We start from the raw sequence: 24,495 nt of genomic DNA, 5'->3' as shown, positions 1-24,495 counted from the left end.
TATATATACAAAATTTATTTTGGTAAATCCTTTCCCCTCAATAGGTAGACCCATTTTATAAGCCCCCCTTTTACCAAATACACAATTTTTAAAAAATAATTCCTAGTAGAAAAGGTGGAAGTCGGACAGCCTCTTCTGTATACCGGAAGTCACAACTTAACGTGCATCAATATATATATATATATATATATATATATATGAGTGTTTACTGTTCCTGTTCAAGAATAGGGATAGGTTTACACATTCTGAGCCAAAACACAGCATACCCACTACAGTCCGTCTAATTTACTTACCGTTGCACGTCATTATCTACGTTAGAGATCAAGTTAACATTGTTGCCCAATTACAAAAAATTCTTGAATTCATTTTAAATCAAATACATATCACACAATTTTTGCGGAAGTGGATTATACAGCAAAACAAATTAATATTCAATGTAAATAAGGGAGCGTTCAAGTATTACGTAACGCGATTTTTGAAGATTTTTAACCCCCCCCCCTACATAACGCACTCTTATGGGAGTTTAACAATTGCGTAGCGCAATTTTTGAAGATTTTTGACCCCCCAACATGCGTTACTTAATACTTGAACGGTCCCTAAATAAAAACTTTAAAAATAGAAAACAAGAATGAAGTTATAATCTTACGTTAAAGTACATAATAAAAACAGTAAATATAATGACACAAATCCGTACAGTAAAGAATATAAACAAATATGAAGTTTAATCACCACAACTGTCAAATAAATGTTACCAATTTATGCCAAAATATCACCTTCGTTCAATTATAGTTACAGTGTATTCCGAACAAATGTGCTTCATAAAAAAGCTTTATAATCCATTTATACAAATTAAATGAAACATAGTATTGTGTATTTCTTTAAGTTAACATTAATATAAATCTTTAAATATTATTTCCATGCGTATATAATAAAATATGTCTAGTGGCTGTAATGCCAGTGTACTCGGCAAAGGGATTATAAAAAAGAACACACCTACCGCCCAAATATTTCGTGTTGGTATTATGTGACGTCACGGGCTATGACGTGGATGACATGTAACGGTAAGTAAATTAGATGGAGTATAGGTATGTAGGGCTCAATTTTCCTATACATAGGTTAGTCGCAACAGAGAGAGGACCTACATATTCGTGTATAAAATTTTTTAACAAATTACCTGTTAGAATTAAATTGCAACAGAATTTTAATATATTTAGAACTGAAATAAAAAGCATTTTATTGGATTTAGAACCATATTCTGTGTATGAGTTTTTAAATCACACATTTTAACTTTTAACTCATAGTAGTTGTAATTGTAATTTTGTATGTATATTAGACACTTATTATTCAATTGTGACAATTTGCTGTAAGTGTGTTATTTACAATTTTTTTAATAAAAGATATTTTGAATTTGAATTTGAAAAAAGTATTTAAAAAATGCATCTATAATAAATAATTAATTTTTCATTTTAAATTTGAAGGATTTATTTACATTCCCAAACCAGTCTTACTCTATGGCGCAGAATCGTGGATAATTACTAAAACAATAGAAAATATATACTCCAGGTTTTCATAAATAGATGTCTAAGAAGAATATTAACAATATGGTGGCCCAAAGTTATAAGCAACTGAGAGCTATGGGTTCCAGCAGATGATGAAATTGGAAAACAAATATGCAAATGGAAGTTTGGATGACAAAAAAAAAAGAAGCCAAAACAAAATTCCAAAGTAAGTCTTACATTGAAAACCACAAGGAAGAAGAAAACAAGGACGGACAAAGGAAACTTGGATTAGAAGTACTTAAGCAGAAGCCAATAATATGACCTTTAGACAGATGAGTGAAAAACAGGCAGAAATGGAAAAAAAATCGACTACCTTTTTACCTTATGCCCACAGGGGTGATAATGGGTTACATACTTACATACATAATACAGTTACATCCCAAAAAAATATATACCTTTGTTCACTACTTATTATGCTGTCAATAAAAGAATCATCTAGCTCGCCCTCCTCTTTTAGTTCTCTCTTGACTTTTAAACGGGGATCGTTCATAATGAAAATAACTTATTTTTCTTGAATAATTTATCACTTATAGTTTCTAGAGCTTTTCTTCCTGTAAGGAAGTCGTAGAAGACATACAGCAAGCACTATCACTAAACTCACTTTTTGAAACTTTTTGGTTAACCAATAATTTTTAGCATGAACAATTTACATAAATTAAAATATATATAATACCATTTTATCACTAATATGTTTTGTTTGTGTTATTATAGAACTTAACAGTTATAACAAACAAAACTAAAGGCATAAGGGTTGTGTATTGTGGGCATAATAAAATAAATAGTAGAAATAAATATACCATACAACAACTTTTGGCGCGTATGTCAAAACTTGACAGTTGGGATTTGGACACTGGGATTTGGATTACATACACATCATCACAGAACAGAAAATAAATGTTATCCTAGGGATCAAAGAGAAAGAAAAAGAAAACTAAAGACGCAAGCGCGCAAGTCATGAGCAAGTGGTTTAAAAGGGTTTAAATATGTCTCATTTCGGAGAAATCCTTAATTTCAAATTTTGCGTCTTGAGCAATCCTCGAATTGATATGTATAACCTTAGGTCCGCTTGCCACTTTGCCACTATGCTAAATTTAGTACTGAAATTAGTACTAAAAATATTGTATCTACAAATTAGATGCGCGCGCCGATTTAGTACTAAAAATTAAAACATGTTCTAATTTCTTGTACTGAAATTGACACAATATTAAAAAGTGAGGTTGTATTGTATATTAGGTACTTTTGTTTTGTTTATAGGTACATAATAATAATAGTGATTTCAACTTTCAACATGTGGAGAAAAAGGCAGATTGAAACATTAATAGAGTTTTACAAATCGAATCAATTGGGTGCGTTCGGACGACCACAGCGGCTGGACAGCTGAGCCAGCAGTAGCTGTCAGACGTCACCGCTGGAAGCCAGCCGCTGAGAGATTTACTAAGCTTTCCCTATCACGGCTGGATGCAACCACTCAGCCGATTTCTGCTGCCAGCCAGCCGCTATGGTCGTCCGAACGCACCCAATGATCAATGTTTGTATGTGCCAAAGCACCCTCTCTATTGGCTCCGTGCGTCTCCCCTCTACGTACAGTCACGTGATACGCTGTCAGATTTTGTAAGGACGTTTTAACATTGGGTGCGTTCGGACGACCACAGCGGCTGGACAGCTGAGCCAGCAGTAGCTGTCAGACGTCACGGCTGGAAGCCAGCCGCTGAGAGATTTACTAAGCTTTCCCTATCACGGCTGGATGCAACCACTCAGCCGATTTCTGCTGGCAGCCAGCCGCTATGGTCGTCCGAACGCACCCATTGAGTCTTATGGGATTATTTTGTTAAACTTGAATATTTTATTTTGTAGTGATAATAACCGAATACAATTGTTAGAATTCATTAGTTATTAATTTATACTGTAATTTATAGTGCAACAAAATATTTTCTTTTTCATTAATAAATATTTATTGACATAAACTGCGATAGTGAGGTTATGCATACAAAATCAAACTGATAATCAATACTGGAAAGTGAAGAATTTATAGTGCGTTTTTATTTTCTGTTTATATTAATACATAATATTACTATAGCGTGACACGACATTTTTTTAAATGTCTCATTTAAACATACACAAAGCGTCCTTATAAAATTTCAAAAAACCGCCACCATGAGCAGGTCGGTCGATTTTGCTTTGACACTTTGTTAACGCTCGGAGCGAATAAGAATAGGAACGCACGAATTAAAGTTTTGGAAGAAATAAAGGCAGAATTAGCCAAACTAGGTGTGGATATATCTCTAATAGCAGAAATAAAAGCCAAGTTTGCCAGTTTTGCAAAAATACTTCTTTCCATCTTTTATTGTTAATAAGTTAATGGCTTGCAACTTGCAATCTCAATTAGTAAAGCTCCTATCTATGAACCTTGAGTAAAGCTCATGTAAATTTAGTAGGTAGAGCGCATGCCTATATGCTGATTTACAATTCGGATAGTTGCAAACACAAACTTGGCACAAACTGACTTTTTCATACTAAATCGACTCGCGCAACTAACCAATATTTTTAGTACTGAAATCAGTACTGAAATTAGTATAATGGCAAACGGGTCTTAGAGTATGGAAAATTTTTAACCCTCTCCCTGGAGTGACCGCAACGAGAACGAAACTGAAGCCAAAACCAAGTTAGAACCAAACACGAGTGCCAGTGGCGTATCGCGTAGGCCAGAAGAAACTATATAAAACTACATAATTAAATAATATTGCTCGTAGGTTTAGTTCAATTTTCTATTTTTATTAATTACACAATATTATGCATGGCTTACATAGAAAGATTGAAACAAATAACGGTATTTTAGTATTTTGAACTTTTATACCCACTCAAAATTAAACAGGATTAGGAATTGGGGGATGTGACGAAAGCAAACTTTTTGAATTATTGATTTATGATAGATATCTTTATTTCACATAGGTAGCAAAATTTCGGCTCCAATACTATATTTAAATAGGATTTATTTTTTCGAATTCTGAGAAAAAAGTTACAGAGGTGAAAAACCAAGAGACAATTTAGTGTGATTTTTATTTTCAAAGATCTCATTCAAAAGAAACTTTTTATTTATTCTGAGGGACTTTCAGCCCTCGGTAATAATTTAGTCCTTCATCCTACGTTTAAATTTTTCAAAAGTATTACTTTTTTCAGTATAGGGCTTTTCATTCACAGTCATTTGTTTCGAGCTTCTGTCATGTGTCACATAATATTAATATATTTACGTCATACGTTATTGGTATATAACAATGATACAAACTAGAGACGTATGACGTAGATATATTAATATTATGTGACACATGACAGAAGCTCGAAACAAATGCCAATCGATGAAAAGCCCTATAGGGCTTTTCATTCACAGTCATTTGTTTCGAGCTTCTGTCGTGTGTTACATAATATTAATATATCTACGACATACTTTATTGGTATATAACAATAATACAAACCAAAGACGTATGACGTAGATATATTAATATTATGTGACACATGACAGCAGCTCGAAACAAATGACAATCTATGAAAAGCCCTATTGGAAAAAAATGAACACCATGTCAGTAATATTTTCCAAATTGAATATTCGCTATCTTTGTCGTACAACGCACTCAGTCGAACAGAATGTGCTGACAAGACAGCGGCAATTTTAGATATTTGGCACGGCTTTAGGAATAATAATAACGTTTGATCCAAAATTATTGTCACCACCCAAGAAGCAATTGGACGTAATATTACGACGTCTTAACGTTGGATTAAATGCCCCAACGTTAATACGCGACGTTGCGACGACGGTCAGAAAACCGCTATTTGCACCTAAGTGGGGAATAGAAATACGGGTTGCCTCGACGTCCCCCTCTCGACTTCTCAGCTCGAGATATGTTATCGTCAAATTACGTTGGTTTTTTAGGACTTTGGTCTTGTAAAGTAATAGTATAATATTCTCTACCACAGAAGTACGGCCGACACACTTAATTTCTACCAAATAGGTTAATAATCTTGGAGGATATTAAATCATTAGAAACTAAGATTCATGACGGCCTGTTGATACTTATTTAAGTAGGTTCCTACTCTATTCAGAATATAACCTAAGTGACTTGTATAATTATTTTATTAATCATCTGCCTCATTGCATAATGCGGTCGAAAATTTACAAACGCAAGGAAGTGTATTGTTAAACTAGGTATAAAAATTGCTAAAAACTGAAAGCGCCTCAGAAATTTACAGGTTAAATCGAACAAAACGGTAAAAATAGAAATAACCATCGTAATTAAAAAACATATTATTATGTCTAGACCCATACAAAATTATCCTTGATTTATATATAAACAAAATTCGTTAATTAAAAAAATATTCATTAAAATTTAGCAAAAAAATTGCCAAACATTATGTTTCAAAAAATGGCTGAACCATGGCGATCTTTCATTAATGGCGGATTTGACTCGCGACCTAAATTGCACTACATTTTAACTGATTTGGACAAGGACACCCCCTGTCGACCTTTAGTATAACCTATTTTTACGTTGCACACCTCGAATTTACCTACTGGTATACCTAATACGTCCTAAAGTAAGTGCAAACAACCTGGTCTTGACGACAGACTCCCGACGACCGGTCGTCGTCGTGAACACGCCTTAATCTGGTGGTAGATGCTTGTGTATGTACATCAGGCAGCTTAAACCAAAGGGTTTTATGAATGCATTTATTAATCTACTTATAGTTGGTTATTTTTATTTGTTGCATATGTTTACCTCATGAAAATCTTTAATCCCATTTTGAGTAATTAGCTGTTCAGGTTCTGTATGTGCCATTTTCAAAAGTTTAGCTTTTTGTCTGTAAAAGGATGTTGAATGTCTAAAAGCTTTTGATTTCTTTTTTCCATGCATTTCCCCTTCATTTTGAGACGTTCTTTTTCTCAAATAACAACTATATATTTTTTTAACTATATAGGTTTTTCGTTCAATAAATTGTTATTGTTAATATACTGTTTATAGAAAAACTAGAAAAATCAAGTATAAAAAAGTAAGGTTATGTTTACAATGTAATATCTGTCATATTATAGTCATACAAGTCAAGTCAGATGTTTTTTAGTAAATTACAGGTATCTTATAAAAAAACTTTGACGTCAGGTTAACGTATACAACTTTACTTAAGTATTGCGTTGTTATTACCTACGTTGTATTGTCGTTCTCACCTTCCCGCAAGTATACGCAGCAATCTACCATATACCATATACGTTGGGTTCGATACTAATAAATACTCTGTAATCCCCGACGTTGAGCAGTCGTTAAATGTCTTCCAGTAAATTACATTGTAGTATAGAGGTTATACCCGACATCAGCTTAACGTTAAACCTTAACCTAATAACTAACGTTGGTATTCTCAACGTTGGATTGTCGTTGTCGTCTTCCCGAAAAATACGTCTACCATACTCGATAAAACACCAACGTGCTGTGAACGTTGGCATCTATCCTAAAAAAATACGTTGTAATTCCCGACGTTGAGTAGTCGTTGATGTATGCCACTTAATTGCACTTATAGTACAGATAGGTTAAGAGCGACGTCAGCTTAACGTCAAACCTTATCCTAATAATTGACGTCGTTATTCCCGATGTCGGTTGGTCATCAGATTATATGACTTATTAGCAGCAACTTTGGTCCATAGGAAAAACAGACGTTGTCCTTGGTTAAGGCTTATTGTGAACCAATTTTGTCCTTAAATTTAACGTCCCATTAAGACAAAATTGGTTGCAGGTCGTAAAATTGCTACTTGGGCATAGGTGGCTCTCAACGACAGAGATAGATATACAGTGCATGTCTGTTCTTAATTCAGATATACTACCCAAGTAGCAATTTTTCGACACATTGGTTGTCAGTACAAACAAATGCACTGTATATATAACGTTGCCCGAGAGCATTTTCAGTTGTTTCGGCCAACGTCCCCTATCCCGACTATTACGATGTTACAACTTTAAGTAATACCTTTAGTTATACGGGCAACTAATTTATTACCATTGTGACAACTACATATCACAGTTCAGTTTTTTCAACAATCGCAACGACTTAAAAACGTTATAATGCTAAACTAATTTACGCCCTGGCCGATTTGGGTTTTCTGGCCGACTCTGAAGTTGTCTGTCACGACCCTAGGTGTTGTTCTAGGTGTGTGACACCTTTGCGGCAACTTCAGAAGGAGAAAAAGAATTTACTTTATAACCTTATTTTTTTCTTATTATTATGTTTTATTTTGCTGGAAATTTTCGATTTATTTAACAACCTGTTTGTTTGTTTTTTTAATAGCTGGTTTCCATTCCATTGTCCACTGTTTTATCAGTAGATTTGATAACCTTTGATAATCTTTCAATCTTTGTATCAGCTTTGCTAGACGGGGTTGCCAGGTCAGTTTTTACTCTTTCAGTAGTTTTGCTTTCACAAAATCAGTAGATTCTTTTTAGGCCATGTAAATACAGTATACTTATACAGTAATCTGCATATTCGTCTTAACTGTCCCAAGAATAATTCCAAAAAATTGGAAACCTAATTATTCCAAAACAACAACTGGTAATTACCATTTTTTAGCTAAAATCTACTAAATCAAAAACTAAAATATACTTAAGGATTTTGGGATATATTTGGGATTTTTGATAATAAAAACAACAGCTAACTTAAGGGGATAGGCGCAAAATGTCGCCCGTTAAAATGTTCAATGCATTTTAAATGTTTTCATTTTTTGCGAATACTGAGAAAACTAATAAGAATAAGTATTTTGAAAAATTTAAACGCAGAAAGAAAGATTACGTTATTCCGAGGACCGAAAGTCCCTGAAAACTTCTATAATGTTTATTTTAATAAATTACAGGGATGAAAAAAGACAAAATGTAGTGTCATTTTAATTCCAAATATCTCATTCAAAAGAAACGTTTTGGTTTTTCTAAATAATGCAGTCTTCCATTCTGCGTTTAAATTTTTCTAAAATGCTTATTATAGTTTCCTCATGATTCGAAAAAAATGAATAGGTACATTTAACAACTAGAATATTTTGTCATCCACTAATTTTAACAGCTGCATGTCTGGATCAAATTCTTCAAACAATTGTTTCGCATTTAACATTAGAAACACGTGAACACAACATTTTGTGTTTTGCAAAGTTACATATGTTTATGATATTTTAGTTTTCCATCGTTAGCTTCTAATAGGCTCACCGAATGCCAGAACTCTTCAACAACACCTGAAATACTGCTTGCACTGTTACTTGAAATCTGCAAGTTTGTTACACAAGAATCCAGTTTCATTTCTCTGTAATATTCATCATCTACGTCCTGAATCTTATTTTCGGTAATGACCTATTTATTCTGAATCTTATTTTCGGTCTTATTTTCGGATTGGGAAATTGTAACCAAATGTGTGAAAATTAATTTAGTAATGGGGTAAATACTATTAAAAAGCAAATTTTATTTTAGTCATAACAAAATGTTGAAATATACCAAAAATCTACTAAAAAATATTACCTACTAGAATATTTTAAAAAATATCAAAAATCTACCAAAAAAGTAGAAATCTCCTAAATGTGGCAACGCTGTTAAGGAGAATGCTACACTTTTGACACTGGTCACATGACCTCTCTGTCACCCAATAAGAGGGTGCGTTCTAAAATGGTTGGGATAGTCAGCGAGGCCGGGTTTGGTTGGCGATTGGACTTCTAAGTTGTCTTATCGGTCTAGGGTTGGTAATAAGGTATTTTTTAGTAATATTGGTAATATTGTTTAATGCACCATTTTGGTTTTACTTGAGATTTTTGGGATGTAAAGAAAATGAAAACACAGAATATAAAAAATGCAGGCATTTTCTGATACCTTTAAAAGCACCATCAATACATTAAATTTATACAGAACATCTTTAACATAAATTTTGACTTTTATATTAAAATTTGATTTTTTTAAATTTGCATATTTTTTGTCAAAAATGTCGTAAAAAAGTAGCGCGTGTGTTTTTTAAAGGTGAAATATCCATATTTGACGGTAATCTGAGATGCGTTTATAAATTTCAGATCAGGTAATTTTGTTTAAGTCCTTTATGTATTTATATAAATTTAAATACCTAATACGATGTCAAAATAGTTACCTTTTTGGTTTTCGCATTCACCATACAGGTGTTAAAAATATAGGTAAAAGAACATAACTAGTCTGACTCCTTGAGCAACCATTGCACGCGCAGGTTCTTTTTATAGTCGCTTCAGTTGTCTTATGCAACGCTTACGAAACGATGTTGCTTCATAGGAGGTTGCCTAGGCAACGTCAAGACAACTCAAAAATCGTCCACCAAATTAGTGCAGAATAGGGTCGTATTCTAGGCAATAACAACGTTGTAACAAAACGTTGCCACGCGGTAGACAACGTTGTCGCGTCGACAAATTGCTACTTGGGTACTTTCCAGTTTACGTCAACTTTGCAGTGCACGTCAACTTAACAAGAAAAGGTAGGTTATGTAGAGATGTTGGTGGTGGACATATACAGCATACTGTTTGATTTTATTTATTATTGTTACTTATAATTGTGTTAATTCTTTTTATTTTAGATTAAAGTTCTGTGTTAAAGGCTTTGACTGATTTTTTATGTTTTATAACGTTAATCAAAATTAATTGATAAAAATTCAGATTAAAGCAAGACATACGTAATTTTTTGCACGGCTAGCTTTGATCCAATAATTGTGTATCGCTCGTTATCTTGAGTTGTTTATTAAATAATATTGATAGTGTATTGGCTAAAGAATTTAAAGGCCGCGTCTCACCATCAAATAATTTGATCAAACAGTTTGAGCAAACTTGACGTACTTGAGAAAGTACGTCAAAGTGACGTCACAATTGCAGTTTTTTGAAATTCTAAAAATCTGTGCTCTCACTATCAGTCTAGTTTGATCAAATTTTTTGTATTGAGTTGTCTAACTTGTTTGTACTTTATTTAAAATTAAAATTTTTCATTATTATCCACAATGAACACTCAGGATGTGACGTCACTAACTGTCACTTTCAGTTTGCTCAAACCAGTTTGATCAAATTATTTGATGGTGGGACGCGGCCTTAAGACGTGAAATTAATAAAAAAATTATTTATTGTTTATTATTTATGGAAGATCCCAAGCAGAAACTACACCAGGATATATATATTGTGATATAAGCATTTTGTTGTTAAAGATATTCAAAATTTATCTAAGCGTTCCATAGTAACAATATATTATTAAAAAAATCACTTTTCCTCTTTTCTCGATTAAGTATTATCTTTTATGGCATAGTATATAAATTATTATAATCACTGAATACATAGTTAGTGAAAAATTATCATATTAATTAATTGAATTAATAATTTAAGCGATGATACAAGTAACAGCTATCCAAGAACATTCAAAAGTCATCTCAAGTTAATGGTGACAATGTCATTGTCAAGTAATGTTTATAGTATTTTTACTACAAAAGCGATATTACGTAGGTCAAAATTTTTGACGTAAGAGAACTGTCAAAACATTAGAATGAGACTTTTCATTATTGCCATGGCATGTTTATAATAAACATGGCAATAATGAAAAGTCACATTCTCATGTTTTGACAGTTCTCTTACGTCAAAAATTTTGACCTATGTAATATCGCTTTTGTAGTAAAAATACTATATGTACGTATCCATACCAGTGAAAACTTTACTACATATAATTTGCCGTGTAAAAAAAGAAAAAGTAGAGATAGCCGTAAAATATTTGCGCCTGTGTTCTTAAATAATTTTTTTACATATAAACAAAGTAAAATCAAGCAATAAAATGTTTAACAACAAAAAAAGTCAGTAATATGTAATAACAATATACGCTATTAATTCCATTTTCGAAGTTGCCACAATATATTTTATAATTTCATTTATTTCGTACCGTTTCGTACCTACACCACTGGTAAAATGCTGATTTTTTATGTTACTTTTAATTTTACATGTAAATTTTTCTCATTTTATAACTTAACGATGTAATTTTAATTATGTAATAAGGTACATTGAAGTGTTAATTTTCAAATTATTAACCATTTAAGAGGCAATATCTAAGAATATAGGAGTATTTATTGAATTTTCATCTACGCACACATAACAGAAATATTTATTTACCTGTAAAATGTAATTCGCACTTATTTCCTGTTGCTGTCGCTTTTACAACCGTAAGCCGAACACATCACCATTTTAAAGAGTTAAAAAAATTGCTAGTTTTCACTCAGAAATCGCACAAAAATCACTAATAAAACTAGTGGTGTCAAACATCAATGAGAACCAACCGTATTAAAATACGGCTTCACTTCCGTTCGAAAAAGAGATGGCGTGATAGTTCTCCAGAGAGAGAAAAAATTTTCCATGCTCTAATGCCCGTATTCATAGTCGGTACTCAAATCATACTTGAGGCCGTGCTCAGCCACTAGAGTCTGTAGCACCCAACAAAAAGAAATTTCGCAAGGCTATGATTGGCTACAAAATCCCGGCTTGCGATTGGTTAGAAAGCTCAGTGTGATCATAACATAATATAACCTAAAATTTAAATTTTAGTTGACAGTTGTTTGTTGTTTTAATGTCTGTGCAATATCCACTAAAAATAAACAAAATATAGAACAATAATAATAATAATTATAATGATTTTCTAAAGAAATATATGCTTTAGAAAGATGTGTTATAACCACAGCACACAAACAGTAATTACTAACACAGAATGAAATGATGTCTGAACCTAGCATGGATAATTGAAAAGCACAAATAATCCCAACATAGATTATTAAGGAAGCCGACCCGCATAGGGATAAGGCAAAGAGAATGATGAATTTGATAAATTTTTTAACTGCAGATCATACAGGTCTCTATGCAGATGATTCAACAATTATTGTTCAACTGAAGTCAGAACTCATATCCAAAATTAACTTGGTAGCACAGGAATTTACAACCTGGTGTAAAATGAACTCTTTAATGGTATATGTATATGCAAAGAAAACTATTTGTATGCAGTGCTACTCGTGCAGTAAGCCATCCCATGATTATAAGATCACAGTTAGTTCTGAGGAAATACCTTTTAGTGATACAACAGTATTTCTTGGTAGCATTCTAGAAAGTAATATGACATGGGATGAAAACATTACTAAAGTCTGCAAAAAAATGAATAAGGGTTAGTATGCGATCCTTCAGTTGAAAACTCTATTTAATACCAATCAATTGATAAGTGTGTACTATGCATTGGTTTACTCATATAATATATGAGTCATATTATAGCCTATAATGTTGTCTTGTAGGGAAACTCTTCTAGAGTTTTTGTAACTAAAAAGAGAATTCTTAGATTGATATTTAATATCTATCGATAATAGACAATCATGTAAATATTTTATTGAACAAAGACTGACTTTAAATGCTTTATACATTTATAAGTGCATTATTCATGTTAAAACTAAATTTAAAAATTTTACTCTTAACTCTGTCTATCATAATTACACGACAAGGCACGGGAGGTTGATAAGCGTGTGTGTAAACATTTCACAACTCTTTTTGATACTAGTCCTGATTTTACAGGATCTAAAATTTACAATTGTTTGCCACTTGATATGAGAAATGAAAATAATATTCAAAAATAAATTAAAATCATGCTTGATCAAATTATGTGTTTACAACCTAAATGATTACTTTGACTTAATAAAAGACTACAAGGAATGAGGACCGACGGGTTCAGAGACGCTCTATATTGCATAATATCTTTTTTTATTAATTTATAGTTTGTTGATTATGTTTTATATAATTGTCCTGTATGACTTGTTGATTATGTTCTATGTAACTACATATATGGCTTGTCCTATACTACTGTGCTTAGAGAAAACACTGTATCTGCAAAAATTAAATTTTTACTTCTTTCTAACCCAAATGTGCATATATATCTTATTTGCTTACTAAAAATGACGTAAGTTAAACCAAAACACATTAAACACACTGCATCTTATGCCGTATTTTGTGTAAATGTATACAAATACTTAAACAAAACTCGATTTTACTCAAATGTGATGTCTATGCAGATATGGTGTTTTCGCTAATTATGGCAGTAGGTATATCACACTGTCATCTAAATGAATTAATAAAGATATTCTATTCTATAAACAGTATTACATTTGCTTTTGTTCATTGTACACAAATTTATTTTGTAGGAACCAATCTTTAGTTTTCGTAAACAAATATTTAAAATTTTCTATTGCTTTCTAGTTACGTTTCTTTATGAGTGTTTCCATGTTTTCTGTAGGTATCTGGTCTTATAGCATCTTCAAAGTATTTTAATTGTTGGACCTGGTGGTTTGTTAAATTTGAGTTTGATCACCAGTCTGACTTAATTTTCAAGTATATCAGGTTGTTTTCTGTTTTGTTAGGGGTTTAGTGAATGAGTTCCTAGAGTTGATCATCTTTATATAGATCCCTGCTTCTCTATTTGTTCTCAGTATTCCTGTGTATTCTCCAATAGATATGCTCTTTCATTCTCTACTCATTCTATGTAATATTTCAAAATATACTTGAGATGTACTTTTTGTAAATTTTGTAAAATAAAATAAATTTCTTTTAGATAAGTATGTGCTTTTATTTCATAAAACTTTACATAAAATAATATTTTTAACTATGGAAAATAGTGCTTTATACTTACACATATTATTATAATCTACAAGCTACAGAAAACCCCTGGTGATATTATATTATTTTAATATGTTATTAGTTGGAAATTATAATATTTATTCAAAACATGAGAACAGCTAGTACTGCCACGATTATTGCAATTCTGTATGTATGAAATACATTAATAGCTGCCAAATATACAAAATGAAGTATGTACTGCGACAAATCTACATGAAGCTTTTAATTTAATAAAGTTTATGTAGTGGAAGATAGCTGTCAACCCTGACAAACCTCAATTCGTTTGGTTCAAGAAAAGAATAAACATGTTGGAAGAACAACCTGTCCTTAATCTTTAACTCATAAATAGAGTGGAAAAATAGCTGCGGGTCACTCTAGATCTAGACAAAGTGTGTGTATGTGTGTGCAGAACACTAAGAATTTGACTAAATATTACATTTGGCATTTTTCAAATTAAAAGAGATACATCAGATAGTAGTCATGTCTTGAAAAAATTGTGTCTTCTATGAAAATAATTGAATCCCATGCTGGAACAATGTTTGCGTAACCACAATAGTTGTATGTTGGTTTTCCAGGAACAAAGTTCTACATGTGCAAAATAATGTACTGCCGAGCATTGGGAATATTAAAAGACTTTACTTGATGCATCCTATAGTCTATCATGTTATCCTCATAAAGATCCTTTTTTTCAAATCATTACTACTTGCATATTTTTCTCAAGTTGTCGACAAAATCTGATTTGGCATTTACAACATTGTTCCTGCATAGGATTCAATAATAAAATAAAAATTTGAAATTGAACTATTTTGGTAACACTTGTTATATTCAATGTTTTGTCTTACTATATTATACAAGAGGAAATATCTGCATCTAATAATAACAATAAAGGTCTGCATTTTTTGTTCAAATTCAAACAATACACAAAATATAACATGATAAAATATATTCATATATCGTCGGCCTCAGTGCCAAATCTTGTACATATGTGCATGTTGTGAGATTTTTCAGGAAATGAAAAAAACTCATATATTTTTTATCTTTATCAGAATTAATATCATTTTGCTGAAATGTGTTAAAAAGTACTATACTCTTTAAATTTAGAAATAATATTAAGAAGATTATATCAGTACAGTAGAACCTCGATTATCCGTCAGGGCACCGGACCAATGGTATGAGGGATAATCGAAAAGACGGTTAACAGAATATTAAAAAAAATTAAAAATTCACAGTACAACTCTCAAATTTCATTTGTATGGTTTGTTTGACAATATAAGACGGATTTGTGTTCGTACAATTGAATCAATTTAAGATATTCTGAAATTTTTGTTTGTTTTACTGTTGCTTCACATTTTGCGACGGCTGAATTTCTTAATCGGCATAAGATCATGGAATCTACTTTATTGGCTTCTTGTTGAGAATACCACTTGATGAATTATTGCATATTCGATGCAGCTTCTCTAGATTATTTATGCAAATCTTTGTCAGTTACAATAAGTTCATCAACATAGCTACAGTCAAATTCCAAGTCTGTGTCAGCTTCTGAATCTGTTTGGTCCGCCTTTGTTGCCATTTCAACGATTTCTTTATCTGTCAGCAATGGATAGCCGTTTGTGTCCTCATCACAAATCAAATTAATTTTTTTTTTGTTTTTTTCCATTAAAAGTTTTGCTTATGTAGTCGATACAACTTCTGTATGTACCCTGACGGTTAACAGAGGTGACGGTTAATGGAGAGACAGATAATCGAGGTTCGACTGTATTATGTTTTAATTATAAATAAAAAAATAGTGGATTTTGTCAATAATGTACATATGAGGTTTGGCTCTGACGATGACGATATACCTCTATGCACAAAATACTAAGAAAAAAATGCTGAAGATCAGTTGGTACCGATTTCAAGAAATCAGCACCTAGACTTTTCATCTTAAGCAAGAGAAAAAAAGCACAAATTGAGCATTTTTAGATTAATACATCAATAAAAGTAGCAACATTAACGCCCGGTTTCATAATCAGTTAAAGTGGACTTTAAGTTTTAAGTTGGTACCCCTGTCAATGCAATTCATATGGGTAAATGTCAACGTTAAAGTGAACTTTAGTTAATGTTCACTTTAAGTTGATTATGAAACCGGGCGTAAATCTTCAGATTAACAAGGGCCTACACAACCTACCTGTATATTTGGATAAATATCGTTACATAATTTGTAGCATCATCCCATAAGCACAATGTAAATATGAATGAAAAGATTGCATTTATCTCAAAACTTCGTTTTTTTGGTGTCAGGCCACTGTTGCTCTGTGCCTCTTATGTCAGTTCTATAAACAGTGATGAGTGTAATAAATTAAGTTGTGAGATAAAAAGAAATAAAACTAGTGTAGGTGGAAAATTTAGCGATACAAACCTATACATTTATATTATATTTATTGTTTTCCACCTTAGATGTATCGGACGAGTTTGGCAACTGCCACTGTGACAGTTTTAGTTGAAATACTCATCTGATACGTCTGAAGGTGGGAAACAATAAGTAAAATGTAAACTTATAAGTTTTTATCGCTAAATCTCCCACCTCCACTAGTTTCATTTCTGTTATCTCACAACTTAATGTTTCCTACCTTTGCGTTATTTTGCCGGTTATTAGGGCGCTCATCACTGTATAACTTTTTTAAAAAGATATGTTGGTAGTGAGTTTTTGATAATTTTGTGGAACAGACAAGCAGCATGTAGAAATCTTCTCTTTTCCATGCTCAACCATTTTACATGTTTTAAATTTGTGACAAATAGGCTGGTGTCTTTTGAACCCCCGAATTCTTCCTCTGTCATCTGATCGAATACAATGTCCATTCCACGAATATACGTCTGTTCCAGACCATCGCGACAACGAATGTTAGTGTGCAACATAAGAAGTACGAAACTAAATTGCAAATTACATTCTTGTTTATTGTAATAATTTTTAGAGCCATTTACTTTCGTCCTTCTTATGTTGCACACTAAAATATTTGTTGTCGCGATGGTCTGGAACAGACGTATATTTGTGGAATGGCCCATACACAACATCACCATAGTTAAATTTTGATAGGACTAAACTTTCGCAGTTTACTTTTTACTTTGTATGACTGACAGCAGCGATTATGATTGTTCGATGCAGCAAAATTCTTCTTAAACATCCCCAACTTTTGATGAACTATCTTCTCATATTCAGTGATATTTTATTCATTGTCTTTCTAAAAATAGTATATCTGATTAGAAAATTAACATTTCTGTAGCAATTTCTGTATTTCAAGCAATTATTTTTTAATGTGACAGGCTTTATAAATTCTTTATACCTCTAAAATATTTCATTACTTACCAGTAAAATGTTATCTACATCTATGCCCTCAGTTTCATTTATTTTGCTTTCAGACATATGCAGCTCTTGGGTTCTCAAGATTTTACATCTCATTTTCTATTTAAATATGTTACATCTTTCTAAAGCATATATTTCTTTAGGAAATCATAAATCATTATAATTATTATTATTATTGTTCTATATTTTGTTTATTTTGTTGAATATTGCACAGACATTAAAACAACAAACAACTGTCAAATAAAATTTAAATTGTAGGTTATATTATCTTATGATCACAGTCAGCTTTCTAACCAATCGCAAGCCGGGATTTTGTGGCCAATCATAGCCTTGCGAAATTTCTTTTTGTTTGGTGCTACAGACTCTAGTTGCTCAGCCAAGTCGACCTTACGGCAGCGTCGTACTCAAGTTTTCGTTCTGTTTCATAAACGATACTTCGGGTTTTCTCGGCTAAGGTTGTGCTCAAGCATTGAAATCTAGGGAATTTTAGTTAAATTTGACATAGGACACCAAATAAAATGCAGATTCTGTCTTTCTGTCAATTATCTTTGCAATTATTTACATAATTTGTTTTTTAAAAATAAATTATTTAAATGCTCAAGATCAATAAAATTTATTATATGGGTGGGAAGATAACATTTTTATTTCTTCTAATTCAATAATGTGCTATTATTTCAGAGGTTATTGGTAATCGGTATATCCGTAATCTCTTATAGTTTTCATTATTATTTGTGTTTGTGATAAATGATTGCATTGTACATTGTGCATTTGGATCTATTGTACAAAACAATGGTTTTATGTAGGTACCTACATGTAAATAATGTTCTGTTTATACTTATGTTAATATAAATATACCTAATATATATCTATTTTTATTTTTGAGTTAATGTAGGGGTAATTATTTAGTGTTGACTCACCGCTCCCACAAGTCTGACAACTGTATATATGGTATCTGCCTTACCTTCTTATCATTTTAAAATTAACAATTAACTGCGCTCGGCTTTAATTTTTGTATTTATCTCATTTAAAAATGTGAAATTTTCACATCAATTTCAAATTATGGCCGCCATTACAGTATGCGCAGATCGCTTACGTATGGATTGATGACAGTTTATTTCTGCAATGTTGCCTAATTTAAAATTTTTTATAATTTCTTGTGCAAAGACGGAAGGTGCTTTATTTTTTTTTAATTTTATTAATAATTAACAAAACACTCTACACTCTAATACCCGAAAGTTAGGTTTGGACCGAAGGGTTAGGTCTTCCTCCTTTGAGAAATTGTACTGTATAATACATAATATATTAATTTTTTAATTTTATTAATAATTAATATTATATTAATTGCAGACATAAACTGCATATTATATCAATTGCAGACATAAACATTGCAGAAATAAACTGTCACCAATCCATACGTAAGCGATCTGCGCATACTGTAATGGCGGCCATAATTTGAAATTGATGTGAAAATTTCATATTTTTAAATGAGATAAATACAAAAATTAAAGCCGAGCGCAGTTAATTGTTAATTTTAAAATGATAAGAAGGTAAGGCAGATACCATATATACAGTTGTCAGACTTGTGGGAGCGGTGAGTCAACACTAAATAATTACCAATGTAGGTATTCAAGATAAATTTATGATATTGAAAACATGAAACTGTTTTAAATTCTAAATGTCAATGCTATTTGTGGATATTAATATTACCCCACTAAAAATGACAAAATAGTGTGATATTACTTTATTTTTATTGGGGAGTAATGGGTACTAATCAAATATTCAAAGAACATAGAGAAAACACTAGGAGATACCCTTTATTTCTCACTGAAAGGAAGGAAAAACTTGGGTGCTTCATAGTATGTACCTACCGTTTTATTAGGTTTGTTCTAGCATCAGTTTCAAACGATTTGAAACCATCAGTGAATAGTGGACCACCGCGAGTAGAGGGGATAGCACTGGTGACTGTATTATGTTTTCTCACTGACCAACTGTTTGTTGACGGTTTCTGACTAGTTTGACTGTTTGCTATAACAAACCTATAATAGTGTCAGCTTTCTTCTGTTTATATACTTCATCAGACTTAAAACTACAAAACAAAGAACTAACGAACAAACCATGACATTGGAACTTAATATAAAATGTTATTTACAATTTCCGTGGGAATAAGTCACATTGATGTTTAAATTTTTAAAGACAAATCACATGCTATGATTTTTCTGACGGATATTCTTAAGTTAAATTTGATTTTATGTAATCGAATAAACTATCTTTCAATAAAATCGTCCTTTGTCAATATGAATGAGTCAGATATAGAAGGATTTTGTACCAAGCAACAAAAACAATATTGATATAAAATATTAACAATCTTACCCAAATAACAACACAAAAGTATATATTTGTAAATATTACCCCAGTATAACAAAATACTGTGATATTACTTTATTCTTGGTGGGGAGTAATGGGTACTAATGAAATATTATTCAAAGTATGTACATAGAGAAAACACTGGGAGACCTCCTTTATTTCTTACTGAGCAAATAAAACTCTGGTGCCTTAATCCACTAAAAATTTCTTACAATACTTTTCTTTTCTAGATGTCTACTTTCATTTCATCTTTCTTATTTATTGTCCAATTGTCACAATCATACGAAGCCACTGGTCAAATGCCTGTTTCATATACCTACATATTTGAATTATAGCTGCCCTACATACTTGACAATGGTATAAGATTGACTTCAATCTTATACCATTGTTCTGCTTCCTTTTCTTCTTATTGTGCTGTGTTCTAACAAAGGTTGGCAATCACTTCTTTAAACGGTTCTCTATCTTTTGCAATATGAAATATCTATTCAACGCTGAGGTTAGTTCAATCTCTGATATTCCTCTGCCATGCTTCCGTTTAGAAGTATCTTTTCTATTTCTTCTTCTATATTTATCAATTATTGTCACTCCCAAATACTTGTATTGAAATGCCAAATACTGGCATTTTCAATTCTGGACCTCGGAGGTAAACTACACCATGTCGACATGGTGTTATTTTAAACAAGTTCCTTTAATCCACTTATTTTATTAGTTGGATTATACAAATTGGTAATATATTATCATTAAAATATGGTCATATTGACTTTCAACCAATTATGGGATATATCAGATCTTTATTAACATCCTAAGTGTTCTAAACTTTGTTGCAAACACAGTTGCTCGAAATGACATAGTGTAGTTTACCTCAGAGGTCCAGAATTATGTATGCGTTTGTTCCTGTTTTTAGTGTGACAAATTTATTCTATTTTATCTCTCCACACATTTCAATATAATATTTTGTTCTGGTTTCGTTTATAGACGTGCATTTTTCTTGCTTCACTCAAGTTCCTAACCAACTTCAGTTTTTTCTTATTAAGACAATGTCATCTGCATAAATAGTATATTGCATATTGCTGTTTACATGCATAATTAACTTTATAATTGGTCAGGAAAGGTTTGTCAAATAAACATTTATTTAAAAGGAGGGAAACTCATACTCATTTATTTTAAAATAAAATATAAAAATACATATTGAGAAATAAAATAAAAAGAATGTATCTAACATAATACAAGGATTCAATAATATATTCACAGAATAAATAAACAAATTCCAGTTGAGTGTAGAACAAGAGAAAGACACAGAATTACTTTCCACTTAGCTCTTCGATCTGCTAATGCACTTGGATCAACTATTAAGATGTCATAACTTGATAGTAACTGTATTCTTGAATGCTCTGATGAAATTCAATATTAAAACTCCATTGGATTTTAGATATATAATTTTATCACGAATTTGTATACTTTCCGGGCGATTTTCTTCTTCAACACAATCAACAAACTCTAAAAATTCTTCAACTTCTTCATACATTTTTTATTGTAATTAGAAAAACGAAAAAATATGGATTGGAAGTGGAACTGAATTGGAAAAAATTAATATTCAATCAAGATTCAAACATAAACAAACAAAGTTAGGTTAGAAACGCGTACTTAAGGTAGGTCCCTTAGACAAGGAAAGAGAGAGGACGAGTAATCCTTGACCAAAAGTGAAGCCAAACTGACACCAGAGATTTTGATCATCGACGTATCTTTGGGGTATTGTTATGCATTGAGTATTTAGAATAAAAACATGAAATGTATTTAAAATGAAGAATTTGTGTACGGTAAATGTTTTATTAAGTTGCTCATATTACGTACATATGTTTCAATACATACATATGTTTTTATTACGAATTTTAGATGATGATTTACTTTATTTTTTATGAAATTTTAACCTTCAACGAACACCCACCACTGGCAACCCATTGTTATTTTTGACGTGACCGCCATGTTTCTGGTGACAAACAAACCAAAAACTGGCTTCACTTTTGGAACGTGTGTTTTAAATGAGTGTTACCCGTCCTCTCTTTTTTCCTTGTCTAAGGTAGGTCCATCCTTAGACAAGGAAAAAAGAGAGGACGGGTAACACTCATTTAAAACACACGTTCCAAAAGTGAAGCCAGTTTTTGGTTTGTTTGTCACCAGAAACATGGCGGCCACGTCAAAAATAACAATGGGTTGCCAGTGGTGGGTGTTCGTTGAAGGTTAAAATTTCATAAAAAATAAAGTAAATCATCATCTAAAATTCGTAATAAAAACATATGTATGTATTGAAACATATGTACGTAATATGAGCAACTTAATAAAACATTTACCGTACACAAATTCTTCATTTTAAATACATTTCATGTTTTTATTTTAAATACTCAATGCATAACAATACCCCAAAGATACGTCGATGATCAAAATCTCTGGTGTCAGTTTGGGGGAGAGATTAAATGTCCAGCAAACGACGGCACTGTTGCCAGATTTACCTTTTTCCTTTTAGCGGGAATTTTAAAATTAGTCTAATGCCACTTTGATTTTAAAAGAGAGTTCTGTATTCTTAAATTTTAATATAACCTTACTTTTACAAGTAATTACCCACATAACAATGATGTTCGTATCATGTTCTAAGCATATACTACCAACATTCGTCAGAGTATATTCTTTTTAGTATATGCGTAGTACAAGCATAGCATGTACCTTAAAAAACATTCTAAATTTCATGTTCTTTGCACATACTTTAAAGTATATTCTCGTACCGAATATACTGAGTACATTCGTGTACGTAATAACTCGGAATATTCGTAAAAGTTTATTCTTAGAATGTACCTTTACCGAATATTCTTAGCACATACTTATAAGTACATTCTTAACACATACTTATAAGTAGATACTATTCTCAGAATATACTTTTACCGAATATTCTTAGCACATACTTATAAGTACATACTTAACACATACTTATAAGTAGATACTTTTAAAATATCTTAAAAATAATATATATGTATGTATAGGAAGAATAATGTTAGCCTATAGATTATCAACTTCGTTAAGAATAATTAATGAAATTTAAAAATTTATGTATGTAGGTACTATTAATTAAACTACCGAATTCATTATTTAAAATTGTTTTAATTGTATGGTAAAAATGTTTAAGAATTAATTGTATTAACGAAAAAGGAGAAATTGTCGTTTCGCTTTCATAACTGAAATGCATTTACTATTTTGATTAAGTTTATTGAGTATTCTTATGAAGAATTTTATTTTTACATGGAATTGACATTCAGGTAAGCTGTGTGGCTGAGCCAAAACCCACAACCGGCACAAACAAAGCGGAAACGACCGCTGCATACCTGCATAGGGGTTAGCGGGTAGGGGGTTGGGAACAAAGGAAAAATACAAAATATGAAAATAGTTACTGAATAGGCATTTGGCATTTGTGTCTACACTTAACACTAACAATGTCTATGCTGTGTTGTGAGGAAGACCAAGTATTTCAACCAGGAATAGGAACATGCATAATTAAACGTTTTATTTTGTTTGCTGTCAACTTACAAATAAAAAATTCATTTTGGTACTTCAATATTACTTAAATAGTAAGTATGTATATAGGTACATATAAGCAACATATAAATTTTAGTTATTTACATACATATGTTACATAATATTTATTTGGGTACGATAGGTATATGAATATGAATATATAAATTTATATATTCAGCATTTTTATTTTTATATGCACATAATAACTAAATATATATACCTACTTACCTATATAATATTGATATAACTAACTAAAATTTATATAATATTTTATATTTACTTTTTAAGTAATATTGTAGAATGTACTAACTACATTCTCATATGTAATATGTAAATTTAGTAGAAAGTAGAACCTAGGATGAGATTCGGTGATGCTGAAAACATGCTTCTGAGCAATATAGCACTTCCTTGTAATATTCTTCCCATATACTAAAAAGTACATTCTTCCTATATACTAAAAGATGTGAGGTAGTACATTCTAAGTATATAAATAGAAGGTTTATAGCACCTTCTTAGAATATCCTAAAAAGTATATTCTTGGTATATACTGAGAAGAAGTGCGGTAGTACATTCTAAGTATATACATAGAACGTTTAAGTACTGTAATGTAGTATATACTCAGTATGTGCTCTGCACATTCGCAATGGTAATTACGCATATTCTTAGTATATACTTTTTCTGAAAAGTATGTTCTATGAATCTACTAAGAACATGAAATTGTTATGTGGGTAGGATTATTTTATTTACATGTAAATATTGAAACAAGTATTGTACTGTGTCATAATTTAAAACTCATGTTGCAGTGTTTTGAAAAAAAAAATGAAGCTCAAAAGAAATATACTTATACAGTACAAATTATTTTTTAATGGGAATGGAAATTTACGATTTCAAAGGTGAAAATGTGTTGGGATAGTATAGATGGACACTTTTCTATTTTAGTATTAAGTGGTTACATAATTATTCAGAATATTAATAAAATTACTAGTAATTTG

General features: G+C 31.4%; 1 protein-coding gene and 1 long non-coding RNA gene across 3 annotated transcripts in view; both read right to left on the bottom strand.

Annotated features, from left to right (window-relative positions):
• LOC126883144 (histone RNA hairpin-binding protein) overlaps positions 1-18,565 on the bottom strand; it is a 125,872-nt gene extending 107,307 nt beyond the window's left edge. The window contains exon 1 of one of the 2 annotated variants that reach the window (XM_050648399.1): positions 18,540-18,565. In XM_050648399.1, the coding sequence (XP_050504356.1) occupies positions 18,540-18,550 (11 nt within the window). In that variant the 5' untranslated portion in view covers positions 18,551-18,565. Of the gene's footprint in view, positions 1-1,954; positions 2,373-18,539 lie in introns of those variants that run through there. The other variant, XM_050648398.1, reaches the window with a different exon arrangement.
• On the bottom strand, positions 13,337-18,527 carry LOC126883151 (uncharacterized). The gene is made up of 2 exons (XR_007697527.1): positions 17,582-18,527; positions 13,337-17,456 (listed from the first exon to the last, which is right to left on the bottom strand). It is a non-coding gene; the product is annotated as an uncharacterized LOC126883151 (long non-coding RNA).
• Positions 18,566-24,495: the final 5,930 nt, after the last annotated feature.

The sequence above is a fragment of the Diabrotica virgifera genome, chromosome 4, assembly GCF_917563875.1.
Source record: "Diabrotica virgifera virgifera chromosome 4, PGI_DIABVI_V3a".
NCBI classification, from domain to species: Eukaryota; Metazoa; Arthropoda; class Insecta; order Coleoptera; family Chrysomelidae; genus Diabrotica; species Diabrotica virgifera.
The sequence above is the reverse complement of the archived record's forward strand: the minus strand, read 5'-3'. Positions and strand labels throughout refer to the sequence as shown.